General features: G+C 45.5%; 1 protein-coding gene across 2 annotated transcripts in view; it reads right to left on the reverse strand.

Annotated features, from left to right (window-relative positions):
• Window positions 1-27,578, reverse strand: part of LOC144683047 (dedicator of cytokinesis protein 9-like) — a 304,955-nt gene that overhangs the window by 59,664 nt on the left and 217,713 nt on the right. For both annotated transcript variants that reach the window (XM_078546055.1, XM_078546054.1), the window contains exons 32-38: window positions 24,942-25,058; window positions 21,366-21,489; window positions 19,596-19,729; window positions 15,902-16,010; window positions 12,033-12,099; window positions 10,710-10,757; window positions 8,197-8,339 (exon numbers count right to left, since the gene is read on the reverse strand). In XM_078546055.1, the coding sequence (XP_078402181.1) occupies window positions 8,197-8,339; window positions 10,710-10,757; window positions 12,033-12,099; window positions 15,902-16,010; window positions 19,596-19,729; window positions 21,366-21,489; window positions 24,942-25,058 (742 nt within the window). The remainder of the gene's footprint in view (window positions 1-8,196; window positions 8,340-10,709; window positions 10,758-12,032; window positions 12,100-15,901; window positions 16,011-19,595; window positions 19,730-21,365; window positions 21,490-24,941; window positions 25,059-27,578) is intronic.

Consider the following 27,578-nt stretch of genomic DNA (forward strand, 5'->3'; position numbering starts at 1 on the left):
GATCAATGTGGACGGTATCAATAAATTAAAGAGCCTACAAATGTCTGTGAATCGCAATTTCCAACAGTAACGAGAATCGGCTGCACTTGTTCTCAATGTCTGAGGGAGTGGCTGCTCTGTTATACTAGCTTCTCAACTCAATTTTCTAGATTGTTGATTAATACCCACAGCTCCAAGTAAACTCTCATTTCAGAGGCAAGGAATTCGCTGATTGGGGCAGCATTTTACTGGCGCCTGGAGATTTTGGAATCAGTGTCCACATTTGCAAGTGTGACTTTTACTTTGAGAAGAAATTGAAGACAAGGAATAGGATTAAGTAAACCCTGAGGAAACGGACAAACTTGCTATAGAACCAGCACTTGTAGGATTAGGTAAACATTTATACAGAACAGGAGGAGGCCATTCAGCCCCTCAAGCCTGTTCTGCCGTTCGATTAGAAAATGGCTGATCTACATCTTAACTCCACCTACTTGCCTTGGTTCCATAAGCCTTAATACCTTTACCCAACAATAATCCAGCAATCTCATAGTATCAGCATTATTCACAGTCTTCAGAAGTAAATAAGAGAGTTTAAACACTTGGAACACAATCTGATTTGATCTTTTGCAGTGTAAAAAAAACTCCCACCTTCCCCACACTTGCAGAATTCAATCATTGTACAAATAAAATCAGTTTACCTAAAATGTAAACATTCCCTTGAAAGGGATCGGCTCTTCAATCACTCCTTAATATCAGAACATGCACATTATTGTTGAGAAGAGAAACACGTTGCTGAAGCTTTTCATCTTGCACTCATCAGGACAAACACAAGAATACCAAATTTCAAATAATCACAACAATTTACACTACAGGAGAAAAGAACTTTACACTTGCCAGAAGTGATGTACATTCAGGCTCAGGGACCCGTTATCTGCAAACCGAAGGAATATGTTCAAGCCTTGCGCCTTTTTTCGAATTACTCAGGAGCTTAGGGTGCCTACAGTTCCACATTGCTTTCTCCATGGCAACACCTCAGCCAGAGTTGACTTGCCAACCAATCAGCACCCTTTTTGACTGTGGTAAAAACTGTCGTGATCTTTTGAAATTTGGTATTCTTGTGTTTGTCCCGATGAGCGCAAGGTGAAAAAACATGTCTCTCTCTTCAGCAATATTCAAGCTCTGTACTACCAAGAGGCTGTTTGTAAACATGTACATTATAATAAAAAGATACCAGTTGATGTTTACATGAAACAATCGAGATCAGAGGTTCCCAAACTAGGAGGTACAAAGCTTAAACTACCTGCAACAGTATTGGCTGCAATCTGTATTTTTTTCCCCTATTAATGATGTTGTGACCCTCTCCTCAACTCTCTTGGGCCGATTCCCAAATCTCCTATAGACATCCCAACTGCTTACAAGCAGCTCTGGCTCAGAGACATTGTCAATGCTTCATTGAAAGGAACACATTTAAAGAGCCAACGAGGAAGTTGTTTGCACTCTGCTCCGTATCTATGTCCAGTTGCTCATGAGCCCTGGGTTCCAAGTGAGACCTCAGATCCCAGGGGTGTTTACAGAGAATGGATAAATGGTCCTCCTGTTGAAACGTTGAGGTCTCTAAAACTACTGGATCGTTCAGTGCGCTGGACCCTTCTCCATAGTTTATTTTGTCTTCATCAGATTTTCCTGATGCTGCTGGCTTGGTTTTTGGGCAGTGACTACACTTCCAACGCCCGTCATTGCCTTTTGGATGTCCTGAGGACATGAAAAGTTCCATGTAAACGCAAGCCTTTTCTTTCATTAGTTTTTGAAAGAGTTAAAGCTAGACAAAGCATCCACAGTCCCATTCTAGCTCCGACTGCAGAGACCTGTCCACCCTCAGGCTTGTATCCCTGGCCCCGGGCAGGAGAGGAGAGACCCTGAGCTCACAGCTGCTTGTCATCTTAACTTGCCACCCCAGTCCCACCCTGACCTCTCTGTCATGTCTTCCTGCAGTGTTCCAACCAAGTTCAACATACTCGCCAGCAGCAGCATCTCATCTCTTGATCAGGCCCTTTACAGCCTCCTGGACCATACGAACATATGAATTAGGAGCAGGGGTAGGCCACTCGGCCCCTCCAGCCTGCCCCACCATTCAATAAGATCATGGCTGATTGGACTGTAACCTCCTGCTACCCCCGATAACCTTTCACTCTCTTGTTAATCAAGAGTCTAACTAGCTCTGCCTTAAAAATATTCAAAGACTCTGCTTCCACCGCCTTTTGAGGAACCAAGTTCCAAAGACTCACGACCCTCTGAGAATAAATTTCTCCTCAACTTTGTCGAAATGTGCGACCCCCTTATTTTTTAAAACATTGACGCCTAGTTCTTGATTCTCCCAGAAGAGGAAACATGCTCTCCAAATCCACCCTGTCAAGACCCTCTCAGGGTCTTGAAGGTTTCAATGAAGTCGCCTCTTCTGGATTCAACGAGTTCCAACTGTTTCACATTATAACCACTTGCATCTTCTTTTCTCCTTTGGTGTTTTTGGGCTGCAGTTGGTGACGATTCTTTTCCTTCTGCACCTCCACCCGATCCACCCTTTCTTTCCTCACCCATCACCCTCTCCTTTTGTCCCGCACAATCATCCTGCTTCCCGATTTAATCTCTCCTGCTCTCCCCCCTGTCACAGACCTTCCCCTTTTGTTCTTCCCTGGCCCTCTCCCTGTCTTGGTTAAAGTCTGTTAATGTCCCCAAGTGCTCCCAATTCTACTGAACGGTCAACGACCCGAAACGTTAACTCCACCCACGCTGCCAGACCTGATGAGTCATTTTTTTACCCCCAGCATTTTCTCTTTTCACTGGAGAGGGGGAGAGCAGCCTTTCAGTCGTCACTTACGCTGTCCCATAGGAAAGCCCTGGGGTCGGCTTCCCGCTTCACTGGTATTAACTCGCCAGAGGTTTGGCAGAAATCCTGGGGTCCAGGTTTGACTGAGTGGGTTTGGCGTTGCCGCTACAATCTCAGCAAAACAGGAGCAGGTCCAGCAAAGGGGTTCAAACGGTTTGACTAGATTGCGGGGCAAGGGAGCAGAATTTAATCAGCTCAAGGAGACCCAACGAGCTGAAACATTGAGCGACGAGCTATAAACCCCCATCATTAATTACACAAAACATGCGCGTGTGGGACACGAATCTCCAAAAGGAGCAACGGCTAAATAAGCGTTTGGGAACCTCTGTTGAACAGGGACCAGAATCGTATCAACGACAAACCAAAGGCATAACCTTGCTGTGTCTTACCATTGTCTACAGAAATTCCAAGTACACTGGACAGCTTTCTTACACTGGAAACAGAGATAAGGTCATTTCATTACTAATTTCTTGTCACCAGCACACAGTCTTTGCATGGACTCACATTCCTTTTGACTTTTAAAAAAAAATGAGTCTGATCAGAACACAGTAGCAGCACAATTTGTTTCCCCTGGTCTGCATACGCTGAATGAAATATGACAAAGGCCACTGATATTCAATGTGGTGAGCCCTCGTCATTTTAAATGAGTGGAACTTGATTAGCAGAGTGACATTTTAATTCAATGTAACAACCTTTCACAGAACTGAAACCATTTTAACGGCCCATTAATGGTTTTTAAACTAATTGTATATACTAATACCCAACCACATTATGTATAATTAGGGAAAACTGTTAACAAGTGCTCGAGAAACCCAAATGATAATTTTTAAAAAATTCATTGGCGGGATGTGGGCGTCACTGACTAGGCCAACATTTGTTGCCCATCCCTAGTTGCCCTTGAGAAGGTGGTGGTGGTGAGCTACCGCCTTGAACCGCTGCAGTCCCTGTGGTGTATAATTTTAATGTAAAGTAATTGGTGATGCAGTGATATCAGATGGAGATCTGCCACAGTGACATGTACCCAAACCAAAGTTTCAACTCAAAATTACAGCCATAAGGATGGAATGAAAGCATTTTTATGCAGGTGCATGAACCCTTGGCAATAGATCCTTTGTTCATATACATCACAGAACAAGGCCATTCCGCTCATGATAAAGGTTTGCGAGTGAAAGCAGGATCTAATCGCACAGACCCATCTCTCCAACATAGCCCTGTTATCTGCACCTCTCACCGCCTACATCACACACTCCCTCTGCCCTTCTCATACAACTGCCCCTGCCATGACTATTCCCTGTAGAATATGACAAAGCATTCTAACAATTCACTCCTTTTCTCTTTCACCATCATCTGTAAAATTGGTCGCCAAGTATTCATTTAATATACATCTCCCCTTCCACAGCTATGGCTCAGTGGTTACACTGTTGTCTCCAAGTCAGAAGGTTGTGGGTTCAAGTCCCACTCCAGGACTCAAGCATAAAATTCTAGGCTGACACTCCGGCGCAGTACTGAGGGAGCACTGCACTATTCAAGGGGCAGTGCCGAGGGAGCGCTGCACTGTTCAAGGGGCAGTACTGAGGGAGCGGTGCACTGTTCAAGGGGCAGTGCTGAGGGAGTGCTGCACTGTTCAAGGGGCAGTACTGAGGGAGCGGTGCACTATTCAAGGGGCAGTGCTGAGGGAGTGCTGCACTGTTCAAAGGGCAGTACTGAGGGAGCGGTGTACTGTTCAAGGGGCAGTGCTGAGGGAGTGCTGCACTGTTCAAGGGGCAGTACTGAGGGAGTGCTGCACTGTACAAGGGGCAGTACTGAGGGAGTGCTGCACTGTTGAAGGGGCAGTACTGAGGGAGTGCTGCACTGTTCAAGGGGCAGTGATGAGGGAGTGCTGCACTGTTCAAGGGGCAGTGATGAGGGAGTGCTGCACTGTTCAAGGGGCAGTGATGAGGGAGCGCTGCACTGTTCAAGGAGCAGTACTGAGGCAGCGCTGCACTGTTGAAGGGGCAGTACTGAGGCAGCGCTGCACTGTTGAAGGGGCAGTGCTGAGGGAGTGCTGCACTGTTCAAGGGGCAGTACTGAGGGAGTGCTGCACTGTTGAAGGGGCAGTACTGAGGGAGCGCTGCACTGTTCAAGGGGCAGTACTGAGGGAGTGCTGCACTGTTGAAGGGGCAGTACTGAGGGAGCGCTGCACTGTTCAAGGGGCAGTACTGAAGGAGTGCTGCACTGTTCAAGGGGCAGTGCTGAGGGAGCGCTGCAATGTTGAAACGGCAGTACTGAAGGAGTGCTGCAGTGTTGGGGGGTCAGTAATGAGGGAGCACTGCACTGTCAGGGGGTCAGTTCTGAGGGAGTGCTGCTTTGACACAGATGCCATATTTCATTGAGTCATTAAGATCCTATAGCGCTACTTCAAAGAGCAGGGTGAGTTCTTCCTGGTGTCATGGCCACCTAGATTGGCACTTAACTGGGAAGTAGTGGGTCTTCTCCAGGATCAAGGACCTCAAGGGAAGAAATCCCACCCACCGAGCTGCCAGCCAATCAGAGGCCAGCTGCTTTACTGAACGGCAGCACCACTGGGGAGATATGACACCCACCCGAGGGCCAAATTCACTGATGGGCCCAAGCACAGGTGAGTTATGGCAACTGGGTAGGTCACAGGCCAGGCCGGGCCGGGCCAGGCGAGGCGAGGCAGGGTGGGGCGAGGCCAGGCGGGGTGGGGTGGGGCTGGAGTTCAGCAGCAAAGGCAATGGGATGGGTCTCAGTGGACCCCTCCCATCCTTCCTGATCCCGGGGCCCTCGAGTGGGTATCTTTAAAGGAGCCGCCCCAGGAGCCTCCAGGCAGCTCCCGATGTGGTCTGCTTTTCGGGTTCCCCACAGGGCGAGTCCCCCCACCCCACCCCACCACAGGGCGAATACCAGCGGCGGGCAACGAGGTCCTTAAGTGAGCATTATTTGCCCACTTAGGGGCTTCAGATGGCAGTGGACATGGCAATGGGGGCGAGACGAGTAAATGACAGAACAATTAATGACCGGTCACGTAAATTTTCCTGTGGATAGTTACACCAAGTAGGAATCACTCTTGACTCAAATGGCTTTCCCTGTCTGGAATCTCTTCCCCATCAGCAGGGACAAAGGGCTGGGCTTTTAGCGCTGGCTGGGGGCCGGGATTGGAGGCAGGAATGCTCTAAAAATGCCCCCCTCAACTCACGTGCCTGTTCCCCGACTCCATCCAACCCCCGGGGGCGCTTTTCTCTGGTGGGGAAGGGGGGGCAGTGGGAAGGAGGGGGGGAAGCAGGCCTATCCACCCACATGCGGCGCAAGGCCAATTTAATCTTGTTACCAGCCACTTGAAGCCCATTGAAAGAGGCCGTCTGGGACTTTCTAGCCGGCTCCAGGGTCCTGCAGGCAGCAGGGGAACACTTTAACGGCCTGAAGGCAGAGTCCCGGGAGCAGGCCCAAGGAGCCAGTGCTCCAGGCCGGTGTACAGGCCGTCTCTGCCTGTCTGAGTGCCGCAGCAGCCAAGGCCGCCCAGTAGAGAGTACCCCCCCACCTTGCCCCCAAACCCCCCATCCCACAGCAAAGCCATTTCTTTATTTTAAACTTAAAAGAGTTGGAGAGAAGGTCCCTCGAGCCTGCTCCGACATTCAATAAGATCATGGCTGATCCAATTGTGGCCTCAACTCCACCTTCCTGTCTGCACTCATAACCCTTGACCCCCTAACTCAGCCTTGAATACGTCCAATGGCCCAGCACCTACACCTCTCCGTGGTAGAGAATTCCAAACACTAACCATCCTCTAAGAGAAGAAACACCTCCTCACCCCACTCTTTAATGGAAAACCCTTTAATCTGAAACTGTGCCCCCCACCCACCCCCAGTTCTAGATTCATTCACGAGGGGAAACATCCTCTCAACATCCACCCTGTCAGGTTCCCTTAAAATCTTGTATGTTTCCATAAGATCACCTCTCATTCTTCTAACCTCCAATGAGTACAGCCCTGTCAAATAACTGTTCAGTTAGTACCTCACAACAATGCTGGAACTCACTGGGAGTGTGAGCTGAGAACAGTGCAGTGAGGGCAGCAGGGAATCTGGGGACCTCCATAAACGACAGGACCAACAGTCTATCCCCTTAACCAATCAGGTTTAAGGATGCGTAACATTATCATCTCGCACTTAAGGGAAACTTCCCGTGCAAAAGGTTTTAAAACCCCAATGCGTGAAGGCAAGTCCATCGAACATCAGGGGCTGTCGCATCCCTGGCCCATTTGCATTTCTGTTACATAAAAAGACTTCCCGAGACACAGATGTGAATTGAAACTTTGTGCTTTGGGTACACTGTACCAGCGAGGCAGAATGGTGCTTGGTACAGTCACGTGATGTCACTGCCTGTTGGGTTTCTCCGTGGGAAATCCCACACTACAGTCGGGACAATGAACAATTCGCTGTGTTTTGAAATCAAGCACATTGGTCCAAGGTGTGGATGCCTGTTTAGTGGAACTAGTTCTGGGGGGGGTGGGGTGGAGCTGCAACTTTTAACTTACAAGCTGGCCGAGTCCCACCAAGCTTTACCCAAGGAAGGGTTTTGCTAGACTGGACTGGGAGGAACTGTCTTCAACAGCAGGAGGGGGTCAGTAACCAGAGGATGGAGATTTTTTTTTTAGGGAATTAGCAGAAGAGCCAGGTGGGGGATGAGGAGAATTGTTTCTCTAAAATGCAGTAAGTTCGCCCCAAATTGCAGCGGGAGGAGATTCGCTCGTGATTTTCAAAAGGGAATTGGATGAATACTCGAGGGGAGGAAATTTGCAGGGCTGTCGGGGAATGAGCAGGGGGGGTAGTGGGACTAATTAAACAGCTCTTTCAAAAAGCCGGTACAGGCACGATGGGCCGAACTGCTTCCTTCTGCGCTGTAAGATACTAGGAACAACATGAGGTTTTAGCGTTTCTCTTCTGCTTTGTAAAAATATACTGAGGGTCCAGCAACCAGGTTGCAGCTCCTCCTAGACAATGTCAATAAATAGCTTTAATTACAATATCTGATTCCCAGAACAAAGTAAAAACTTCATTAACATGTATTGAGCAGGTAATATAAATGTCATTTTATAAGCTGCCAAAGGTTATGATATGAATCTGAATAAGGTTGTAAATAATCAGGTTCCACTTAAAACATTGAACCAATCTTTTTCCAATTTACTTCAATGTACATCGTTTCAACTGATCAGGAATGTGGAACTCCATGGCTGTGCTCTGGGGGTGGTCTGCATAGTCTATCGAAAGGAGGGTTTGTGTTTTTATCCGTGATCCTATGTTCACTGATAAAGGCACCCTTGAGGCTGCGAGACTTACTGTGGTTAAAAGTGCAAGAGTTATCCAAGCTGCTGAGTTGTTGCAATCTGGCATGCATCATTCCTGTTCTACTGCGAGAAACAGGCAACGTTTGAGCTTTCTTTTCATGTGCAATACTGATGGGTCCTAACCCCTCTTGGTTCCTGCAAGATGGGCAAATGGGACAGAGCAAAGGTTAATGTCAGCACAATGCTGCAGAAGCCAAGTGTTAGTAAAGCAGTCGTTACTTTATTGCGTGTCTTCTACAGACTAAACTGATTAGCTTAACGACATTTCCAATTTTACTACTTCAGGTCCAAAAACATGAGTCCTTCCCCCAACCCCCCACCCCCGCCGACTGTGTCTCCTGGCAACGCAAGATGGCCGCTGATACCCATCTGCACATGGGCAGAAAAACAATGACGTCACAGTGCCAGCGAAACCCGCCTTTAAAAAAAAAACTTCTGTGTGGAGATGGAGTTGTCCATCAACTCAACAGTCCTGGCGAAATATAGCTCAGGCTCATTAGGCCAAATAGCTGCCTCTCCAGTCGTGACTGCAATAAATGGATTCGTTTTCAAATTCGTGAAACTGGACACATTGACCTAGGGAGCTGGGAGACAGGGGGGGTCCTGCCTGGTGTTATGTTTTTTTTACAGCGTCTGTATTTGCTAAAATATATTTCAAAATTTACGGGAAAGTGGGCCTTAGTAACTGTTTCCTGAGCATCTCTGCGCAGCCCACTCTGTCGCTGGCAATGACGACACAGAGTACAACTGTGCAGGCAGTGCGTTGGCAGCAAACGCAGCCCTTTTTTAAAATATAAAAATGCAACCATTTAAAAAGGCAACTTTTTGCACTCGTCAGTTTTTCTCAAAAATCGAGAAGCTTTTGGAAGCGGCGTTTCTAATAATTAAAACCCAATAGGACCAAAAGGAACTATCGTCACAAATTCATCTTCGCGAAACGCTGACGAAAATGAAATGTGCAGGAAATGTAGAGCCATAATAGTCACTGCAAGCGAGCACAAGCACAGAAGCATGTTTTTCTAGTGAGCGTTAGTAAGTCAACAGCAACAGCGCAAACAGAAGAAAAAGGCACTTGTCTTCTGTCGAGTTTCTGCACCTGCGCACAGAAATTCTCAAACAGCTACAAAGCAAATGGAGACTGGAAACAAAACACAACGGAGACACACAAAATGAGCAGCAAATGCCCACATCTTACCCAGCAAGAGGGAAGGAGCCATACACATTTACTTTTTTTTTTGGGTTTAGCGATTGTCAGCGTACAGGGTTGCGAAATAGAAAAATAAAGGGTAACTTGTGTTAGGAATAAATGGTGAGTTAACTGCCTCATACCACCACCAGAACTTATTGCTGTGAAAACCAGAACAGATTAGTTTATGAAGGAAATATATAACCAATGAAATAAAAAGGTCATATAAAATAGTCGCACTAAATTAATTAAAAACGCAATTTTCCATTAGTCCATCAGAAACAAAAGCATCACCATTTTTAAATTACGCCAGCAGTTGGAAAAAGTGCATTCAGTCTTCAAAGCAAAAAAATTAAAAAGTGCCCGGTATAGACAATTCCGCATCCCACCTGAATTAGTAACTGTGCATTTTGGGATAGGTAGAAAACGACTGAACCGGGAGTTAAATTTTTCCCACACGCTTTCGGGTTTACCGTGGGCGAGAGTTTGGCACAAATGGAAAACTTAAGCATAAAGTGCTCTTGGAGTTGTACTGGTTAGGTTACACTTCAAGCTTCTGCCAAAACGTATTTGTATACTGACAATTGTAGAATTTTTCGCGAACCAGCTTAAGAGAACATAACCGGTTATTTTACTTGCGTGAAAAATTACTCCCTTAGTGCATTTAAAAGTGGTAACCGGGTGCATTTTCTGAATCCACCTCAAAAAAAGAGTCCATCACAAAAATAAGTATTTTTCATAAGTCTGTCCAGCTCTGTGACTGATTTAAAATCACTTTTTAAAAAAAAATGCTAACAATTTATTCATTTCATTGGTGGACACGAGTCAGTTCCTGAGTAAATTAAGTACTTTTTAATTTGTGAACTCTTAACTGTTAAAATGTGCCTATTGCTGTATGCCTGTCTGTCTAAGGAAATGAGGACAAATCAAATAGCCTTCTTGAACTGACACAACTGGTGGACTCTCGCCATCCTCGTTCTTTCGATCTGGGACGCAGCAACATTTTGTGGGTGGGGTTGGTTTTGGGAAAAACGGTTCTTAAACCGCCCATTAAAGGCCACGAAAACTCGAATTATGTTTGAATTATCAGGTCATTCGCACACTGCTGTTTGTCGGGGCCAGTCAGCTACCGTGTTTCCCTCGCTACAAGAGCAACGATGCTTTCAAAAGTACTTAATTGACAGTAAAGCGCTTTGGGACACCCCGAGGTTGTGAAAGGTGGGCACAGAAATGCAAGTTCTTTCTCCTGATCCAAATTTAAGAGCTTAAAGAGATGCTGGTTGCCATTTCAGAACAATGAGTAGAATCAGCAACAGTACCTTGCTATGTATCGTTTCCCCATGTATCTGAACTGATGAAGACAGACTCTGTGGAGAAGGGAAATTTAATATTCACCGTTAATTCCAAGAATTCTACGTTGAGGACGAATGAAGCTAGCCTGTACCTTAAACAGTTTTATTCCCAAAACAGTAAAGTCACAGACTCACCCATTTCCTCCCAGGCACCCAGATTTATATACTCTTGCAATGATTCCCTAATCCTTCACCCAAATGGGGGGCAGCTGTGCCTCATTACCAACTTAAAACAGGTATTGCGATACAGCACAATTTCAACATTAACATTCAGCCCGGTATTACATAGTTTTTACAGCACAGAAACAGGCCATTCAGCCCATCAGGCTTATGTTTTCATAATTAAACTAAACCAGACAGCAATTGCCGCCAACACAAATCACCACGTGCAACGATTAAACAATTTCATTTTATTAAAAGAATCAGGACAGATGAGGAAGAAGGACCAGTGAACCAGAGGACACAGGTTTCGGGCAATCGGCCAAAGAACCTGAGGTGACGTTGGGAGATTGTTTTTTTTTTTACACAGCGAGTTGTTGTGATCTGGAACGCGCTGCCTGAAAGGGCAGTGGAAGCAGATTCAACAGTAACTTTGAAAAAGGAATCTGATAACCCGTCGAATGACTTTTTAAAAATTCATTGATGGGATGTGCACGTCGCTGACCAGGCCAGCATTTATTGCCCATCCCTAATTGCCCCTGCATCACAGAAGGAGGCCCTTGCAGCCCATCGAGCACCTGCTGGCTATCTTCAGGAGCAGTTCAGGTAGTTCCACTCCACCTGCCTTTTCACCATAGCCCTGCAAATAGTGTCTTTCCAGATAATTATCCAATTCCTTTTTCAAAGTCGCGAATAAATCTACCGCCTGCGCACTCTCAGGCCGTACATTATATTCCACCCTGTGTAAAAAGGTTTTCCTTGTGCTACCTCTGGTTCCTTTGCCATTTGCTTTAACTCCGTGTCCTCTGGTTTTTGACCACCGCCCCCACCCCCAACACGATGATGAGAACAGCTTCCCACTTTTGACTCTGTACAGACCCTTCCTGATTTTGAATACCTCAATCAAATCACCTCCCAGCCTTCACTGTCTGAGGACAAAAGCCACAGCTTCTCGGATCTATCCCTGTCACTGAATACTTGAAAAGAAAAAAGATGTGCAGGGAATAACTGGACAGCTCTTTCGAAAAGCCAGCGGGGACACAACGGGCCGAATGGCTTCCTTTGAGGTTGTAGCATTCTAGGGATACTCTAAGATATATCAGTAAGGTATGACTGCCAAGATATACTCACTCTAAGATGGTAAAGAAGTCCATCAATTCAGGGGTAGAAGCCTTGTTCCAGTAAGTAATCAACGCATCTACAAAACAAACAAGGAATTTCATGTTATTCTGTCAAATCAGAAGAAAAAAGGTTCTCATCTTGTGAATAACCACACGCATTTGACATCCAATTTCCCCAGTGTTTACTGCTTTCCCTTTTGTGACATGCAACTAGTTCACATTAACTTGTGACTGAAATTATTCCCAATGTAATACTGACTGGTAACCAATGAAATGACAGCAGGCGGAGGAGAGCGCCCACTGAAAAGTCTCTATCCCCTTCCCTTGAACAATGCCCAAGCAGCAGGACATGTCACACTACGGGATGGTCAGGAACGGCCAAACCTGGTCAGTCCTCTGCTGGAAAGATTCAACTGTCACTCGGGATCATACCTACAGCTGAAGATTTAGGGAAACTACAACAACACTTTCCAACTCCTGTGTGACTTGTCTTCCATTGTCTTTTATTCACATATTGACAAGGGGAACCATATTTCCCTCTAGATCACTGGTAACTTTTATTTTCTACAGAGATGAGGTACATTGAAGATTTATTAGGTCGGTTTATTTAAGCATTCTTCAACCCAGCTTTGCATGTGTACGCTTTAATGAATCGCTGTTAATATTATCTCAGAAACTCTATACCATCCAGGACAAAGCAGCTTGCTTGCTTAGCACCCCATCCACCACCTTAAACATTCACTCCCTCCAACACCAATACACAGCGGCAGCAGTCTGTACCATCTATAAGATGCACTGCAGCAACTCACCAAGGCTCCTTAGGCAGCACCTTCCAAACCCACGACCTCTGCCACCTAGAAAGACCAGGGGGGCAGACAGATGGGAACGCCACCGCCTGCAAGTTCCCCTCCAAGTCACTCACCATCCTGACTTGGAAATATATCGCCGTTCCTTCACTGTCACTGGGTCAAAATCCTGGAACTCCCTCCCTAACAGCACTGTGGGTGTACCTACACCACAGGGACTGCAGCGGTTCAAGAAGGCAGCTCACCACCGCCTTCTCAAGGGCAACTAGGGATGGGCAATAAATGTTGGCCCTGCCAGCGATGCCCACATGCAGAGAATGAATGAAAGATATTACTGAGCTATTGTGACAGATTTGTTTTGGAGATACAAACTGAACATTGGGGTCAATAAAAGCACACTCACAAGGAGAGAACGAGCGAGATGTGATGGAAATATCGAATCTGGATTTGTGCAGTTTACTGTCAACTCTAGGATGTCTTATGGCGCACTGGGTAGAGTCCCTACCTCACGGCCAGAAGCTCTGGGTTCAAGTCCCACTTCAGGACTTGATGGTCACGGAAGGTGCATTCATAACGTGGCCAAAGAGGTTGATAATTAGCCTGTAAATCCTCCCAATATGCCTGATGGCGGGGGGTAAGAGCAGGAGTGTTTCCTGGTCAGCCAAACCACTGCAGTAATTTGCCAAACATAATAATGGACCAATCCAATTGTAGTGTATGGTCACCAACGCCCTCTTAAGGCATGGTACCTGAAGGAGGTGGAGGACTGTCAACTCTTAATGCCGTCATCATAAACGTGATATCAACAGTCTTTCAACCTCCTGGTTAAAATTCACACCACTCATTTCTTTGACCAGGAAGTTGGATATTTAACTGATCCTCAGCCTTCTCACAATGACATCATTAATCTAGTACCATTTAAGATCTGGGTCAATTCAACAGTCTAACAGTCTTTCTTCCAAACCTCAAAACACCCTCTGCTCAGAGGAAAGCAATTCAGACAACCCAAAGGACAGGAGGAGGCCATTCAGCCCCTCAAGCCTGTTCCGCTATTCAATTAGATTGTGGCTGATCTGTATTTTAACTCAGTCTACTACCTATATTCCATGATCCTAAATACCCTCCTTACCCAATAAAAATCTATCAATCCCAATTCTGAAATTTTCAACTAACCCTAGCCACAAAAGCTTTTTGAGCTCAGCACCCTTTGTGCAAAGATGTGCTTCCTGACATCATCCCTGGACAGTCCAGCTCGAATTTTAAGATTCCGCCTCCACGTTCTGGATCACCCACTCTCCGACCCCACCAGAGGAATTAGTTCCTGTCTAACCGCCCTATTAAATCCTTTAATCATCTTAAACGCTTCAATTAGATCACTCCTTAATCTTCAACACTCAAGGGAGTACAAAGCCTAGTCTGTGCGACCTCTCATCAGAATTTAACCCTTTTAGTCCTGGGTTCATTCTGGCAAATCTGCACTGCACCCCCCTCCCAATTGAGCACCTCCTTCCTGAGGTACAGTGCCCGGAATTGAACATGACAATTTTAGTAAGTTTGAGGAGAGAGTCTGGACACAAACCAGAAGAACACCACACGAGGTCTCAAAGGAATCAGTCTCCCAAAGCAAAGGAATTAGCCATTTGGAGTTTCGAGTTACACTTCTGACTCAGAGGTGTATGAATCACAGTCTCTAAAACTTGTATCTTCCTGCTAATAAAAGCAATTAGTTAGAAAGGTTTGACACTCTGGCTGATCATAGCTCTAATTACCCTAATGAGAGAAAAAATTAACAGAAGCCAACTTTCTTAACTATCTCTGCAAAGGATTAATGTTGGAAATTTGCATGGGGTATTAATGCTGACCATTAAGGCACTGAACAAGTACTATAAGCTGAATGTTGTCATATTATCACTTAAAACAGTCTGCTGAACATGTTAGCTTTTTGTTTTTATCTTTCTGCTGAACATGAATTGAGTTGACCATCGCCAGTTCAGTGCTAAAGCTCATGTATGATGGCAGAGTCACACCTTGCATTATCATCAGGCATTAAGTTTATCATTTTCTTCTTTATTCTTTGCTAAGATGTGCGTATCGCTGGCCAAGCCAGCATTTGTGGCCCACCTCTAATTGCCGTTGAACTTAACTTTCAGAGGGCAGTTAAGAGTCAACCACATTGCTGTGGGTCTGGAGTCACATGTAGGCCAGACCAGGTAAGGACGGCAGATTTCCTTCCCTAAAGAACCTTAGTGAACCAGATGGGTTTTTACAACAATTGATGATAGTTTCATGGTCACCATCACTGAGGCTAGCTTTATATTTCAGGTTTATTAATTGAATTTAAATTCTACCAGCTGCCATGATGGGGTTTGAACCCATGTCCCCAGAGCATTAGCACATTAGCCTCCTCCCAATCTACTTCATCTCACCCAATCAACAAATCCTTCCATTCCTTTCTCCCTCGTGTTTATCTAGCTTCCCCTTAAATGTATCTATGCTATTCACCTCACTCACTCCCTATGATGGCGAGTTCCACATTCTCACCACTGTCTGGGTGAAGAGGTTTTTGCTGAATTCCCTATTGGATTTATTAGTGACCATCTTATATTTATGGCCCCCAGTTTTGTACTTCCCCCACAAGTGGAAACATACTGTCTACATCTGCCCTACTGAAATCTTTCATCATTTTAAAGACCTCTATCAGGTCACCTCCCAGTCTTCTCTTTCCCAGAGAAAAGAGCTCCAGCCCGTTTGATCCTTCATGATCGTTATAACCTCTCCGTCCTTAAATAAACGAACATAAATTCCCAATTTGTCAATGGAAACATCGCGTTTGGGAATTGGAGGAAGAAGCAGAGTTAGCATCAATTTTGATGGAAGGTCACAGGCCTGAAATGTTAACCCTGTTGCTCTCTCCACAGATGCAGTCTGACCCGCTGAGTATTTCCAGCAGGTTCTGCTTTGATTTCCGATATCCAGCATTTTGCTTTTGTGTTCGGAAACTGGAGTTTAATTTGATCACCAAGTTCTGGCTTTGTTCCAAACTTGTTACAACAAAAGGAGGTAATGGACCTACCATCAGACATGCTTTTCAGTACGTGTAGGAAGCACATGAGGAGGCTGCGTATCTCAGTCTGTTCTAGTTTGTCACATCGCATCACAGAGCTCCCGATACAGCCATAGTTCTGAGGAAGGCAGACAAGTGATGATCATTATATCCAAATTGGAAAAACATCAGCAAAGACGAAAGCAAATTAACAAAGCCCACTGCCTTTTTATTTTAAACAAGGGAATGAAACTTGGCTTAGACACCAGTGAATCTTTCCACACAAACACCAGTGAATCTTTCCACACAAACACCAGTGAATCTTTCCACACAAACACCAGTGAATCTTTCTACGCTGGGGACTAAAGAGTTATTGAATTGGAAACTGATTCATTTACTTGTAAAGTGCATACAATGATCAAAAAAGGCACACAACTTCACAAGAACCACCAAACCATGCAAGTGTACAAAGCACCTCATTTTTTTTCAGTTGTATGGTAACTTAAAAGGAGAAACTAAGGCTTGGGGGAGGGAGTGAAGAGTTCAAAGGTCTGTTGAAGGTCCATGTACCCTCAGGAATCACACTGAACTCCACCACCCCCCGTTCCTGCCCCATATCCCTGCAAATTTTTTTCTTTTCAGGTATATGACCGATTGCCTGGAAAAGCACTCTTAATTTGTGGATTAAATCTTTCAAGCTCGGATTTATACCAATAATCTTTACTTCCCCAAATTCGTGACCCAATTGCCAACACAAGCCTCAACATGTAAAAGGCTTCCGTCAGTGAATTTTAATCATGTCGGGTCAAATGGATGAGATCTTTCTGGGTGTTCCAGGTACGGTTAGTTAATTTATCATCCTACCTCAATGATCATGGAATGTGGTTTTGCATCGAGACTAAGTGCAGGATGCAAGACAGCTGATTATTGATATTATTAATTATTAATAATTACCATTGACTTAAATTAAACCCGGTAAGACATGGGACAGAAAGGTAACAATACAGCCCTATTCTTCACCAGGTTCGGGACCTCAACAAAGTACTTAAATGATTAAATCTATATATCCTTCAGAGCCTGGAATTTATCATTTTTATTCAATATTCTTTCTTTTAATATCCCATCCACCACTTACCTGCTGAATTCGTTTGTCTATTTCTGTTCCTACATAAACTGTCACATGTTTCCAAGTTTTACACTCGGTTAGTCTCTATGGCCAGAATTTTGACGCCATAGTGTCTGGGGGCGGGGCCCAACACGCCGATGTGTAAAATGATGCACGGTGATGTCGGGTGTGCGTCTCGATGTCACCGCGCGTCATTTAGATCTTTCGTTGTGAGGCAGCTGCGCGCCCGCCTAAACCTTCAAAGGCCTGTTAAGGCCATCAAAAAGCCAATTTAAGTACTTATCAATGCTGCCCTTCCAACCTTAAGGCTGTCGGGCAGGCGAAGAGCCCAAGCGGCCTTCGCGTTTTTCAGGAAACCTCATCCACGGGCGGGATGAGGTTTCCTGAAGGTTTTATTAAATAAATAATTTTTTTTTTGCACAATTCATAAACATGTCCCAGCTCATGAGACACTGTCATGACGAGACATGTGTAAATAATTCTTCATCTTTCTTTATTAAAAATTCTCAATATGTACTTAACCTCCCTGAAGCAGCTCCGTGCCTCAGGGAGATTGCTGCGCTCTTTCGCTCTTCCCCCCCACCGCACAGCTAGCGCTGAGCACTACCGGCCGTGCCTCACGCTGAAGGCCCGCCCACGTAAAATGGCGGCACAGAGCCAATCACGGGTGGCGATTAGCTCCGCCCCCGCTGTCGACCGGCCCACCCGACACTCAGAAAATTCTTCCTTCCGTGAATTTTTCAATGTAAGTCGCCCTGTAATTCAGTCTTTGGGCTGCGAATGTGTTTCTTCAATATTATACCATTATGATTGTTATTGGGATGTTGAGAGGGGGGTTCTATTTTATCAATGACGTGGTCTGTAAGGAAAACTAGTATTTAATGGACGACTACATTCCCATGTAACCAGCTCTTGCACACGAACTGCAACAGTCACACCAAACAACAAAGTAATCTTTAGTGAGGCAGCGGTTATTAATAGCAACTCTGGTTTAATAGGCTCGGTAACCCTGTGCAAACAGCATTCCGTGGCCTGGGTAGATGAAGCAGTGAGAGCTTTAAATTTGTCGTTCTGCGTATCTCAAAACAGAAAATCAGTGAAAATTCCAGGAAAACGTCAGGTCCCCAAACGAATTCAAGAATGTTGGAGAAATCATTTCTTTAACCCACCCACCCTGAAATAGGCCAATTCCAAACACGGTTCAGGAGATCAAAATTTCAGGGGTTTATTTGAAATTAGGAACCTATATTGGCTAGGTACACAATTAAATACAGGGATTCTTTCCAATTTTTTTATTCTGTCATGGGATGTGGGCATCGCTGGCTAGGCCAGCATTTATTACCCATCCCTAATCGCCCTTGAGAAGCTGACCATGAGCTGCCTTCTTGAACCGCTGCAGCCCATGTGGCATGGGTACACCCACAGTGCTGTTAGGAAGGGAGTTCCAGGATTTTGACCCAGTGACAGTGATATATTTCCAAGTCAGGATGGTGTGTGGCTTGGAGGGGAACTTCCAGGTGGTGGTGTTCCCATGATGGTAGAGGTCACGGGTTTGTAAGGTACTGTCAAAGGAGCCTTGGTGAGTTGTTGCAGTGCTGCTTGTAAATGGTACACACTGTGCGTTGGTGGTGGAGGGAGTGAACGTTTATGGTGGTGGATGGGGTGCCGATCAAGTGGGCTGCTTTGTCCTGGATGGTGTCAAGCTTCTTGAGTGTTATTGGAGCTGCACTCATTCGGACAAGTGGGGAGTATTCCATCACACTCCTGACTTGTGCCTTGTAGATGGTGGACAGGCTTTGGGGAGTCAGAAGGTGAGTTACTTGCCACAGAATTCCCAGCCTCTGGCCTGGAACTCATCCGCCGACTATTACTGGAGTTGCTAATAATGGTCTCGTTCACTCACATATGCAGCTACAAATTCAGATACACAAGCAAGAGGCAAATACTTCAAGAGACAAAACAGCATGCAAGATTTTCTCTGGCAGGACTGGGATAGTTAAAACGGAAAAATCCATGGTAACACAGTTCCTCCGTGCAGATTTCGAAGTGTCCTCAGTCTCTTTGTTAGTCAGCATTGCAAAGGCAGAGTGTCTCCTAATCAGCCTTTCTCTCTGTTAGTATAAAGGAGGCAAGGTCACATTTAGACTCTCAAGCAGCGTTACACAAGGCAATCACTGATGGTCCAGAATTTGCTGAAAGGGTGAAGGTCGGGTTTCACAGCCCTCACCATCACTCAGGTGTAAATCTCCCATTAACTTGTACTGAGGCTGAGATTCCCAGGGAGTCGTGAATCGCTACAAGTTTCCGGAGGATTCGCTCCGCCATTAGCCTCGGAGAAACAGCAGCTCATCCTCAGCCTCCTCACGAGTTTCAGGAAATTGCTGCATTTGCACATTACTGGAAAACTATTTGAGTCAAAGGGTGAGGGGAAACGTCTAGGCGATGGAAGCACGTCAAGAGTTGACCCATTCCTGCAAATTCTGGGCCGACGGTGTACGAAATACAACCAAGTACATCCTACATGTTACTTAAACATCGAAGCATCACGTTCACAGTTAATATGCTCGGCAGCACCAAAGCTTTGAGGTGAAATTTTACCTTATCAAGGGAGTTACTCTTCTCAGCATTCCGTTCTGGTAGGCTAGTGGCTGAATCGGTGCTGATGAGAGAGCCTCTGGAGTCTGCGTGCCTCACTGCACTGATGGTCGGAGTGGAGGATCCATGAGGAGAAGCTGTCAACGGATAAACACGCGTGAGAGGTTATCCCGAAGAGGGAAGTTCCAAGTTACTGGGTAGCATTCATTAAAAAAATTAACAGGTTGTCCTGTCAACACAACGACATTTCAACACCCCCAAAAATCACCTTTCATTTCAATACAGCGACAGTTCTGATCAAGGGTGTGCAGGAGGTTTGTCAAACCTTCCGAAGTTTGATGATTCCAGGACATGACTGGCAAGCAAATACCCTGAAGAAAATGTATAGGGGCATTAAAAAGAAAAAAAGTGTTTTCTTCCATTTTCTTTGAACTCTTTCGTTTGTTATTTGACCCCCAGGATAGGCTTCCAACCCCAGATTCACTGTGTCGCTAACGCCGCCTGTTTCTGCTTCAGTAAGGTAGTCCGTCTCTGCCCCTGCCTCAGTTTATCTGCCCCTGAAACCCTCACTCATCCCTGTATCATCTCCAGACTCAGCTGTTCCAAGATGGTCCCTCTCAGCCTCCCACCCTCCTCAAATTTGAGCCCACCGAGAAAGACTGGGCTGGTTCACCAGGTCAATTCCTGGGATGAAGGGGTTGTCTTATGAGGAGGGGTTGAGCAGGTTGGGCCTGTGCTCATTGGAGTTTAGAAGAATGAGAGGTGATCTTATTGAAACATATCAGATTCTGGGGGGATTGACAAGGTAGATGTTGAGAGGAAGTTCCCCCTCGTGAGGGGATCTCAAACTAGGGGGCACAAGTTAAAGATAAGGGGTCTCCCATTTAAAACTGAGATGAGGAGGAATTTCTTCTCTCAGAGGGTCGTTAGTCTTTGGAATTCTCTCCCCCAGAGAGCAGTGGGGGCTGGGTCACTGAATATATTCAAGGCTGAAGTCAGACAGATTTTTGATTGACAAGGGTTATGGGGGACAGGCAGGAAAGTGGAGTTAAGCTCACATCCAATCAGCAATGATCTTACTGAACAGCAGAGCAGGCTCAAGGGGCCAAATGGCCTAATCCTGGTTCTTATGTTCTTAAGGAGAGAGGAAATAAAGGAACAAGGAAAAGGAGAGAGAGAAAAAGAGAGGGAAAAGAGAAAGATTGTTCAGCGTCTCTTGAGACCTCAGGACATGCCAAAGCCCTTCCCAGCCAATGATACACTTTTGAAGTTCAGTCACTGTTGTAATGCAGGAAACTCGGCAGCCAATTTGTGCACAGCAAGATCCCACAAGAGTTGTGGTAATGACCCAGATACTTTGGACTTCAAAAAAAGTGGGTTGAAGGATAAACATTGGCCCAGGACAAGAAGGGAGAATAGCAGCTATGCGATCTTTCACATCTACCTGTCACGGGGCCTTGGTTTAATGTCTATTCCGAAAGATGGCACCTCCGACAGTGCAGCACTCCCTCAGTACTGCACTGGGAGTGTCAGTGGATACTGCTGTGCTCAACTCTCTGGGTTTGGGGCTTGAACCTACAACCTTCTGACTCAGGCGACAGCATTACCAGCCGAGCTACAGAACTAGCAGTAGCACCGTCATGAAGTGTATCACGCGGGTATGCAGAGGATCAAGATTAACCGGCTGCTACAGGCATATTGTACACTCAAGTCCACACAAATATAGTCTGGTACAACTGAAACCCAGAGGCTGACTTTGCATCAGTGTCTCACCTGTTCCAGAAATAACACCAAACACATCCTTGTGGATACTGTTATCCAGTGTGCTCCCTGGTTTCTGCGGAGTCAGCATGGTACCTCCTGTTTGTAAGCTGAACAGTGACTCTTCTTTTCCACTCTAGATCAAAACACAAAATAATTTATTTGTACCTCTGCATCTCTCCCTCCCGTCCTTAAAACCTCGCTCTTACACCAAGCTTTTCTTCACCTGTCCCAATACCTCCTTCCATGGCTTGGGGTCAAACGGCGTTTAATAATGCTCCTGTGACGCACCTTGGCATGTTTTACTAAGTCAAAGGCACTATATAAATACAAGTTGTTGTTTAATCAATCAAGCCCTCCACCCCATTTCAAACCTTCCCCTTGGTTCTGTCCTCTCTCCTCTCCCCCACTCCCATTTACCCTGCCTCTGTACTGGCTTAAAATCCATGAAATCTTTGAGTTTTTCCAGTTCTAATGAAAGGGCATTGACCTGAAGCATTAACTCTGTTTCCCTCTCCACAAAAGGCACCTGACCTGCTGAGTGTTGCCAGAATTTTCTGCTTATATTTTGTTATTTTAGCAAGCCCTCTCTTACCTAAGAAACTCTTCCATGTCTTCCACTTGCAACTATAGAAATGAAGCTGAAGGGTAAAGTTTACTCATTACACAGCAATCAAATCCCTAATTCTCAGCAAACAAAAGGAAGATGTTCAAGTCTTGCGCCTTTTTTCAATTACCCGGGAGCATGGGGAGCCCATCATTCCCCATTTGATTCTCCATGACAACGCTTCAGCCAATTAGTGTTGACCTGCCAACCAATCAGCACCTTTTTCTCCTGTAGTATAAATTGTTGTGGTCATTTGAAATTTGGCATTCTTGTGTTTGTCCCGATGAGTGCAAGATGAAAAGCTTTAGCAACATGTCTCTCTTTTTAACAATATTCAAATCCCTAATACCAATTCCCCAGTTGATACGACTTAAAATCAACTGAAACATTTTCAAACTAACAACAGGACTTCCATCCATAAACCTCTCTGCCTCTCTTTCCTATCAACATCCTGGGGGTTACCATTGACCAGAAACTGAACTGGACTAGCCATATAAATACTGTGGCCACAAGAGCAGGTCAGAGGCTGGGAATCCTGCAACGAGTATCTCACTTCCTGACTCTCCAAAGCCTGTCCACCATCTACAAGGCACAAGTCAGGAGTGTGATGGAATACTCTCCGCTTGCCTGGATGAGTGCAGCTCCCACAACACTCAAAAAGCTCAACATCATCCAGGACAAAGCAGCCTGCTTGATTAGCGCCCCATCCACAAACATTCACTCTCTCCACCACCGACGCACAGTAGCAGTGTGTACCATCTACAAGATGCACTGCAGTAACTCACCAAGCCTCCTTAGACAGCACCTTCCAAACCTGTGACCTCTACCACCTAGAAGGACAAGGGCAGCAGATGCATGGGAACACCACCACCTGGTAGTTTCTCCGCAAGTCACAGACCACCCTGTCTTGGAAATATATTGCCGTTCCTTCACTGCCACTGGGTCAAAACTTTGGAACTCCCTCCCTAACAGCATTGTAGGTGTACCTCCATGGGCTGCAAAAGTTCAAGAAGGCAGCTCACCACCACCTTCTGAAGGGCAATTAGGGTTGGGCAATAAATGTTGGCCTAGCCAGCAACGCCCACATCCTGTGAAAGAATATAAAAAAGACCCTCTATAAAACCTTTGACCGACCTTCTGCAACCTGTCCCAATATCTCTTTATGTGGTTCCCTGTCAAATTTTAAAATTTTAAAAACCTTTTAATATGTTAAGGTGCTATATAAATGCAAGTTGCTGTTCAAAAAAACTCGAGGCATTAAGAACGCAATAACAGTTATGTAAAAGTCCACATCTGAATCAGTGCAGACAAACGGTCATCGACCTGAAATGTTATCCCTGCTTCTCTCTCCACAGATGCTGCCTGACCTGCTGAGTATTTCCAGCAATTTTGTTTTTATTCCAGGTCTCCAGCAGTGTTTTACTTTCTTTTTTTATTCATGATCTTACAGGCAATGAAATACTTCTGAAGCGTAGTCACTGTTGTAATGTCGGAAACTTGGCAGCCAATTTGTGCACAGCAAGCTCCCACACTCAGCAATGTAAAACATACTAACAGCCCAAAGGAGTTGTTTTGTCACTTTACTCACCAGCATATGCATTTTTACAACAACTTGCATTTAGATAGCTCCTTTAACTGAGCAAAACCTCTCCAGGTGCTTGACAGGAGCATTTAAGCAGTGTTACAAGTGGTGGTGATATCGCGGTAATGTACTAGCAATGGACTAGTACAAAGAACAAAGAAAAGTACAGCACAGGAACAGGCCCTTCGGCCCTCCAAGCCTACGCCGATCATATTGCCCGTCAACTAAAACATTTTGCACTTCCAGGGTCCGTATCTCTCTATTCCCATCCTATTCATGTATTTGTCAAGCTGCCTCTTAAACACCACTATCGTACCTGCTTCCACCACCTCCTCTGGCAGCAAATTCCAGACACTCACTACCCTCTGTGTAAAAAACTTGTCCCGCACATCACCTTTATAGTTTTCTCCTCTCACCTTAAATCTATGTCCCCTAGTAACTGACTCTTCCACCCTGGGAAAAAGCTTCTGACTATCTACTCTGTCCATGCCACTCATAATTTTATAAACTTCTATCAAGTCGCCCCTCAATCTCCGTCCCTCTAGTGAGAACAATCCGAGTTTCTCCAACCTCTCCTCATAGCTAATAACCTCCAGACCAGGCAGCATCCTGGTAAACCTCCTCTGCACCCTCTCCAGCGCCTCCATATCCTTCTGGTAATGTGGTGACCAGAATTGCACGCAATATTCCAAGTGACAACTATCATCGGTTGTTATTTTATAAAAAAAACCATCTGGTTCACTAATGTCCTTTAGGGAAGGAAATCTACCATCCTTATCCAGTCTGGCCGATATGTGACTCCAGACCACAGCAATGTGGTTGACTCTTAACTGCCCTGTGAACTGGCCTAGCAAACCATTCAGTTCTCAAGGGCAATTAGGAATGGGCAACAAATGCTGGGGTTCCTGAGGTGCCCAGAGCTGAGTGCAAATTCACTCCCAATGTGCTCTAGCAGGAGCTTTATGCAACTTTCCTAATTTCCACTCCTTTGTCTTCCAGCACCTTAAGGATAAAGGCCAACATTCTATTAACCTTCCGAATTAGTTTTTGTACCTGTCCACTAACTTTAAGCAGTTTGTGTTATTTGGATACCTGATCCTCTTCCTGCTCTTCCACAGTTCCAATATTGCCACCGTTGTTAAACACTGCGATTTATCAAAGTTAATGAGCTTACACTTGCCCACGTTAAACTGTAACTGCCACAGGTCTTCCCACTCAATGTGCACTGATTTTAGTCCACACTTTGCAAATCTTACAACCACTACATCAATGAGTTCACAACCTGCAACATGGACAGTGCAATGCTAGACGGAGCCCAGAAATGGAAAGACGAGGAACAGTGCAGAATGAAAACAAATCACCAGCCTCCCAGAGCGACTGGGCGGACAATGCTACTCACGTTGCTGGACTGGTTCATAGGGAACGGGGAGCAGTCCTTCACGTTGATGCGTTGCACATTTTCAAGCAGGAGGCCAAAGAGAGGGAAGTACAAAGTGGCAATTCTGGCCTGCTGACTCTGGAAAGGAAAGAACGAGGATCACGATGAGAAATCGATTCTGGAAGCCAACAAGGGCTGCACTTGCATTGCGACATTGCACACCCATTAACCTCAACAATAGAACATTTAAAGGAAAGACTTGCATTTATATAGCGCCTTTCACGATCTCAGGATGTCTCAAAGCGCTTTACAGCCAATCAAGTGCTTTTGAACTGTGGCCACTGTTGTAATGTAGGGAACATGGCAGCCAATTTGTGCACAGCAAGCTCCCACAAACACCAATGTGATAATGACCAGATAATCTGCTTTTTTGTGATGTTGATTAAAGGGTAAATATGGACCAGGGCACCTGAGAGAGTTCCCCTGCTCTTCTTCGAAATAGTGCCGTGATCTGCGGGGACAGGCGGGGCCTGTGACAGTGTAGTGCTCCCTCAGTACTGCGCTGGATTATCAACCTAGATTTTTTGTGCTAAAGTCTCTGGAGTGGGATTTGAACCCAGAACCTTCTGACTCAGAGGTGAGAGTGCTCCCCATTGAGCCATGACAAAAGAAGCCATTCTGCCCTCATTTTGGGTGTAGCCTCAGGATTCAAGGTCCAGTTATGTGTAGGATTCAGAAATCCCCATTACAACAAGACAGTCACGGGAAATACATTCTCCACAAGGAACTCAATTCAAAATACAAAAACTCCATCTGCTTTGCAACTTAATTTCTAATGAACTGGAATGTGCTACCTGAAAGCTCAACAGAAATGGATTCAACAGCTCGTTACAAAAGGGAATCAATAAATAGTTGCATTGGAGAAAACTTATTGGGCTATGTGGGAAGCAGATCAAAGCAGATTCACTGGGGTGATTCCTGGGGTGAAGGGACCTTATGAGGAAAGGTTTGGCCGATACTCATTTGAGTTCAGAAGAATGAGAGATGATCTTATTGAAGAGTGTAGGATTCTGAGGGGGCTTGACAAGGTGGATGCTGAGAGGATGTTTCCCCTCATAGGGGAATCTAGGACTAAGGGGCACATTTCCAAAATAAGGGGTTTTGTCATTTAAGATGGAGAAAAGGAGGAATTCCTTCTCTCAGAACTTCACTGCTGTTTGGAATTCTCTCCCCCCAGAGAGCAGTGGAGGCTGAGTCATTGGATATATTCAAGGCTGAGTTAGACAGGTTTTTGATTGACGAGGGTTACGGGGGACAAGCAGGCAGGAGTTAAGGCCACAATCAGATCGGCCATGATCTTGCTGAATGGCCGAGCAAGCTCGATGGGCTGAATTGCCTACTCCTGCTCCTACTTCTTAGCTTATTAAATAGCAGGGGCAGTGGATTGCTAATTGGATAGGCTCTTTCAAAGTGCCAGCACAGGCATGATGGGCCGAATGGCTTCTTTCTGCGCTGTGTGATTTTGGCTCTTTCTGATTCAGAATTGATCCAAAATGTCGCCACTCTGATTGGCCACTAGCAGGGGCACGTGTGTCGATGTTTTTCAATTCATTCGCAGGATGTGGGTATATCCCACGACAGCCAGCAGTTGTTGTCCATCCCGAGAAACTGAACAACAGTCGATTCCGAGTGCCCCCCCCGTGTCAAACTGGCTTCTGCTTTTCACAAGAAGCTGCAAAATCTGCAAGTTTGCGGTAGGGATGGAACGGCAGGAGGAAAGGAAAGCCACTGGCTTTTTACCTTCCACCAATTGACTTGTGGCTTTCCATTTGAACTGTTGCAAAATTACGTGTGTCCACCAGGTGGCGAGACTGAGCTATGAACGACACACAGGCAAACTGAATAACATCGGAGATTCTACAAATGTGAACTAAAATACTGGGCAACTGCGATCATCCAGTTTAAAATGGATCACAAACTGCTTTTACAAATGAGATTCTGAAAAACAAAAACAATCCCTCCTGGTTGCGAATAAAGTTGGCGAAGGAAGCCTCAGATTAACACAGGAATCATCGAATCGTATAGTACAGGAGGAGGCCATTTGGCCCATCATGCCTGTACTGTCTCTTTGAAAGAGCTAGTCAATTAATCCCATTCCCCCTGCTCTTTCCCCATAGCCCTGCAATCTTTATTTCCTTTGCAATCTTTTCTCCTTTGGCCAGGTGTTGGAAGGTGGGATTCGAAAGGGCGGCTAGTTTCTTTTCCAGCCAGTGCTGGATGGGCTGAATGGCCTCTTTCGGTGCCATCACTTTGCTGTGGCTCTTTCCAAGTATTTATCCAACTCCCCTTTTGAAAGTTATTAATAAATCTCCTTCCACCGCCCTTTCAGCCAGCACATTCCAGGTCAGAACAACTCGCTGTGTTAAAAAATTCTCATCTCCCCTCTGTTTCCCTTGTCAATGACCTTCAATCTGTGCCCCTCCGGTTACCCAACCTTCTCCCAGCTTTGGGGAGTCGGGAGGTGAGTTACTGGCCACAGGATTCCCAGCCTCTGACCTGCTCTTAAAGTCATAGAATTTATATATGGCGCATTTATGCAATTAAGCAGGTATTAAATTCACTGGGGATTTTTGCAGTACTTACTACTCTGTATCCTAG

This window comes from Cetorhinus maximus, chromosome 7, assembly GCF_964194155.1.
Source record: "Cetorhinus maximus chromosome 7, sCetMax3.hap1.1, whole genome shotgun sequence".
NCBI lineage: Eukaryota > Metazoa > Chordata > Chondrichthyes > Lamniformes > Cetorhinidae > Cetorhinus > Cetorhinus maximus.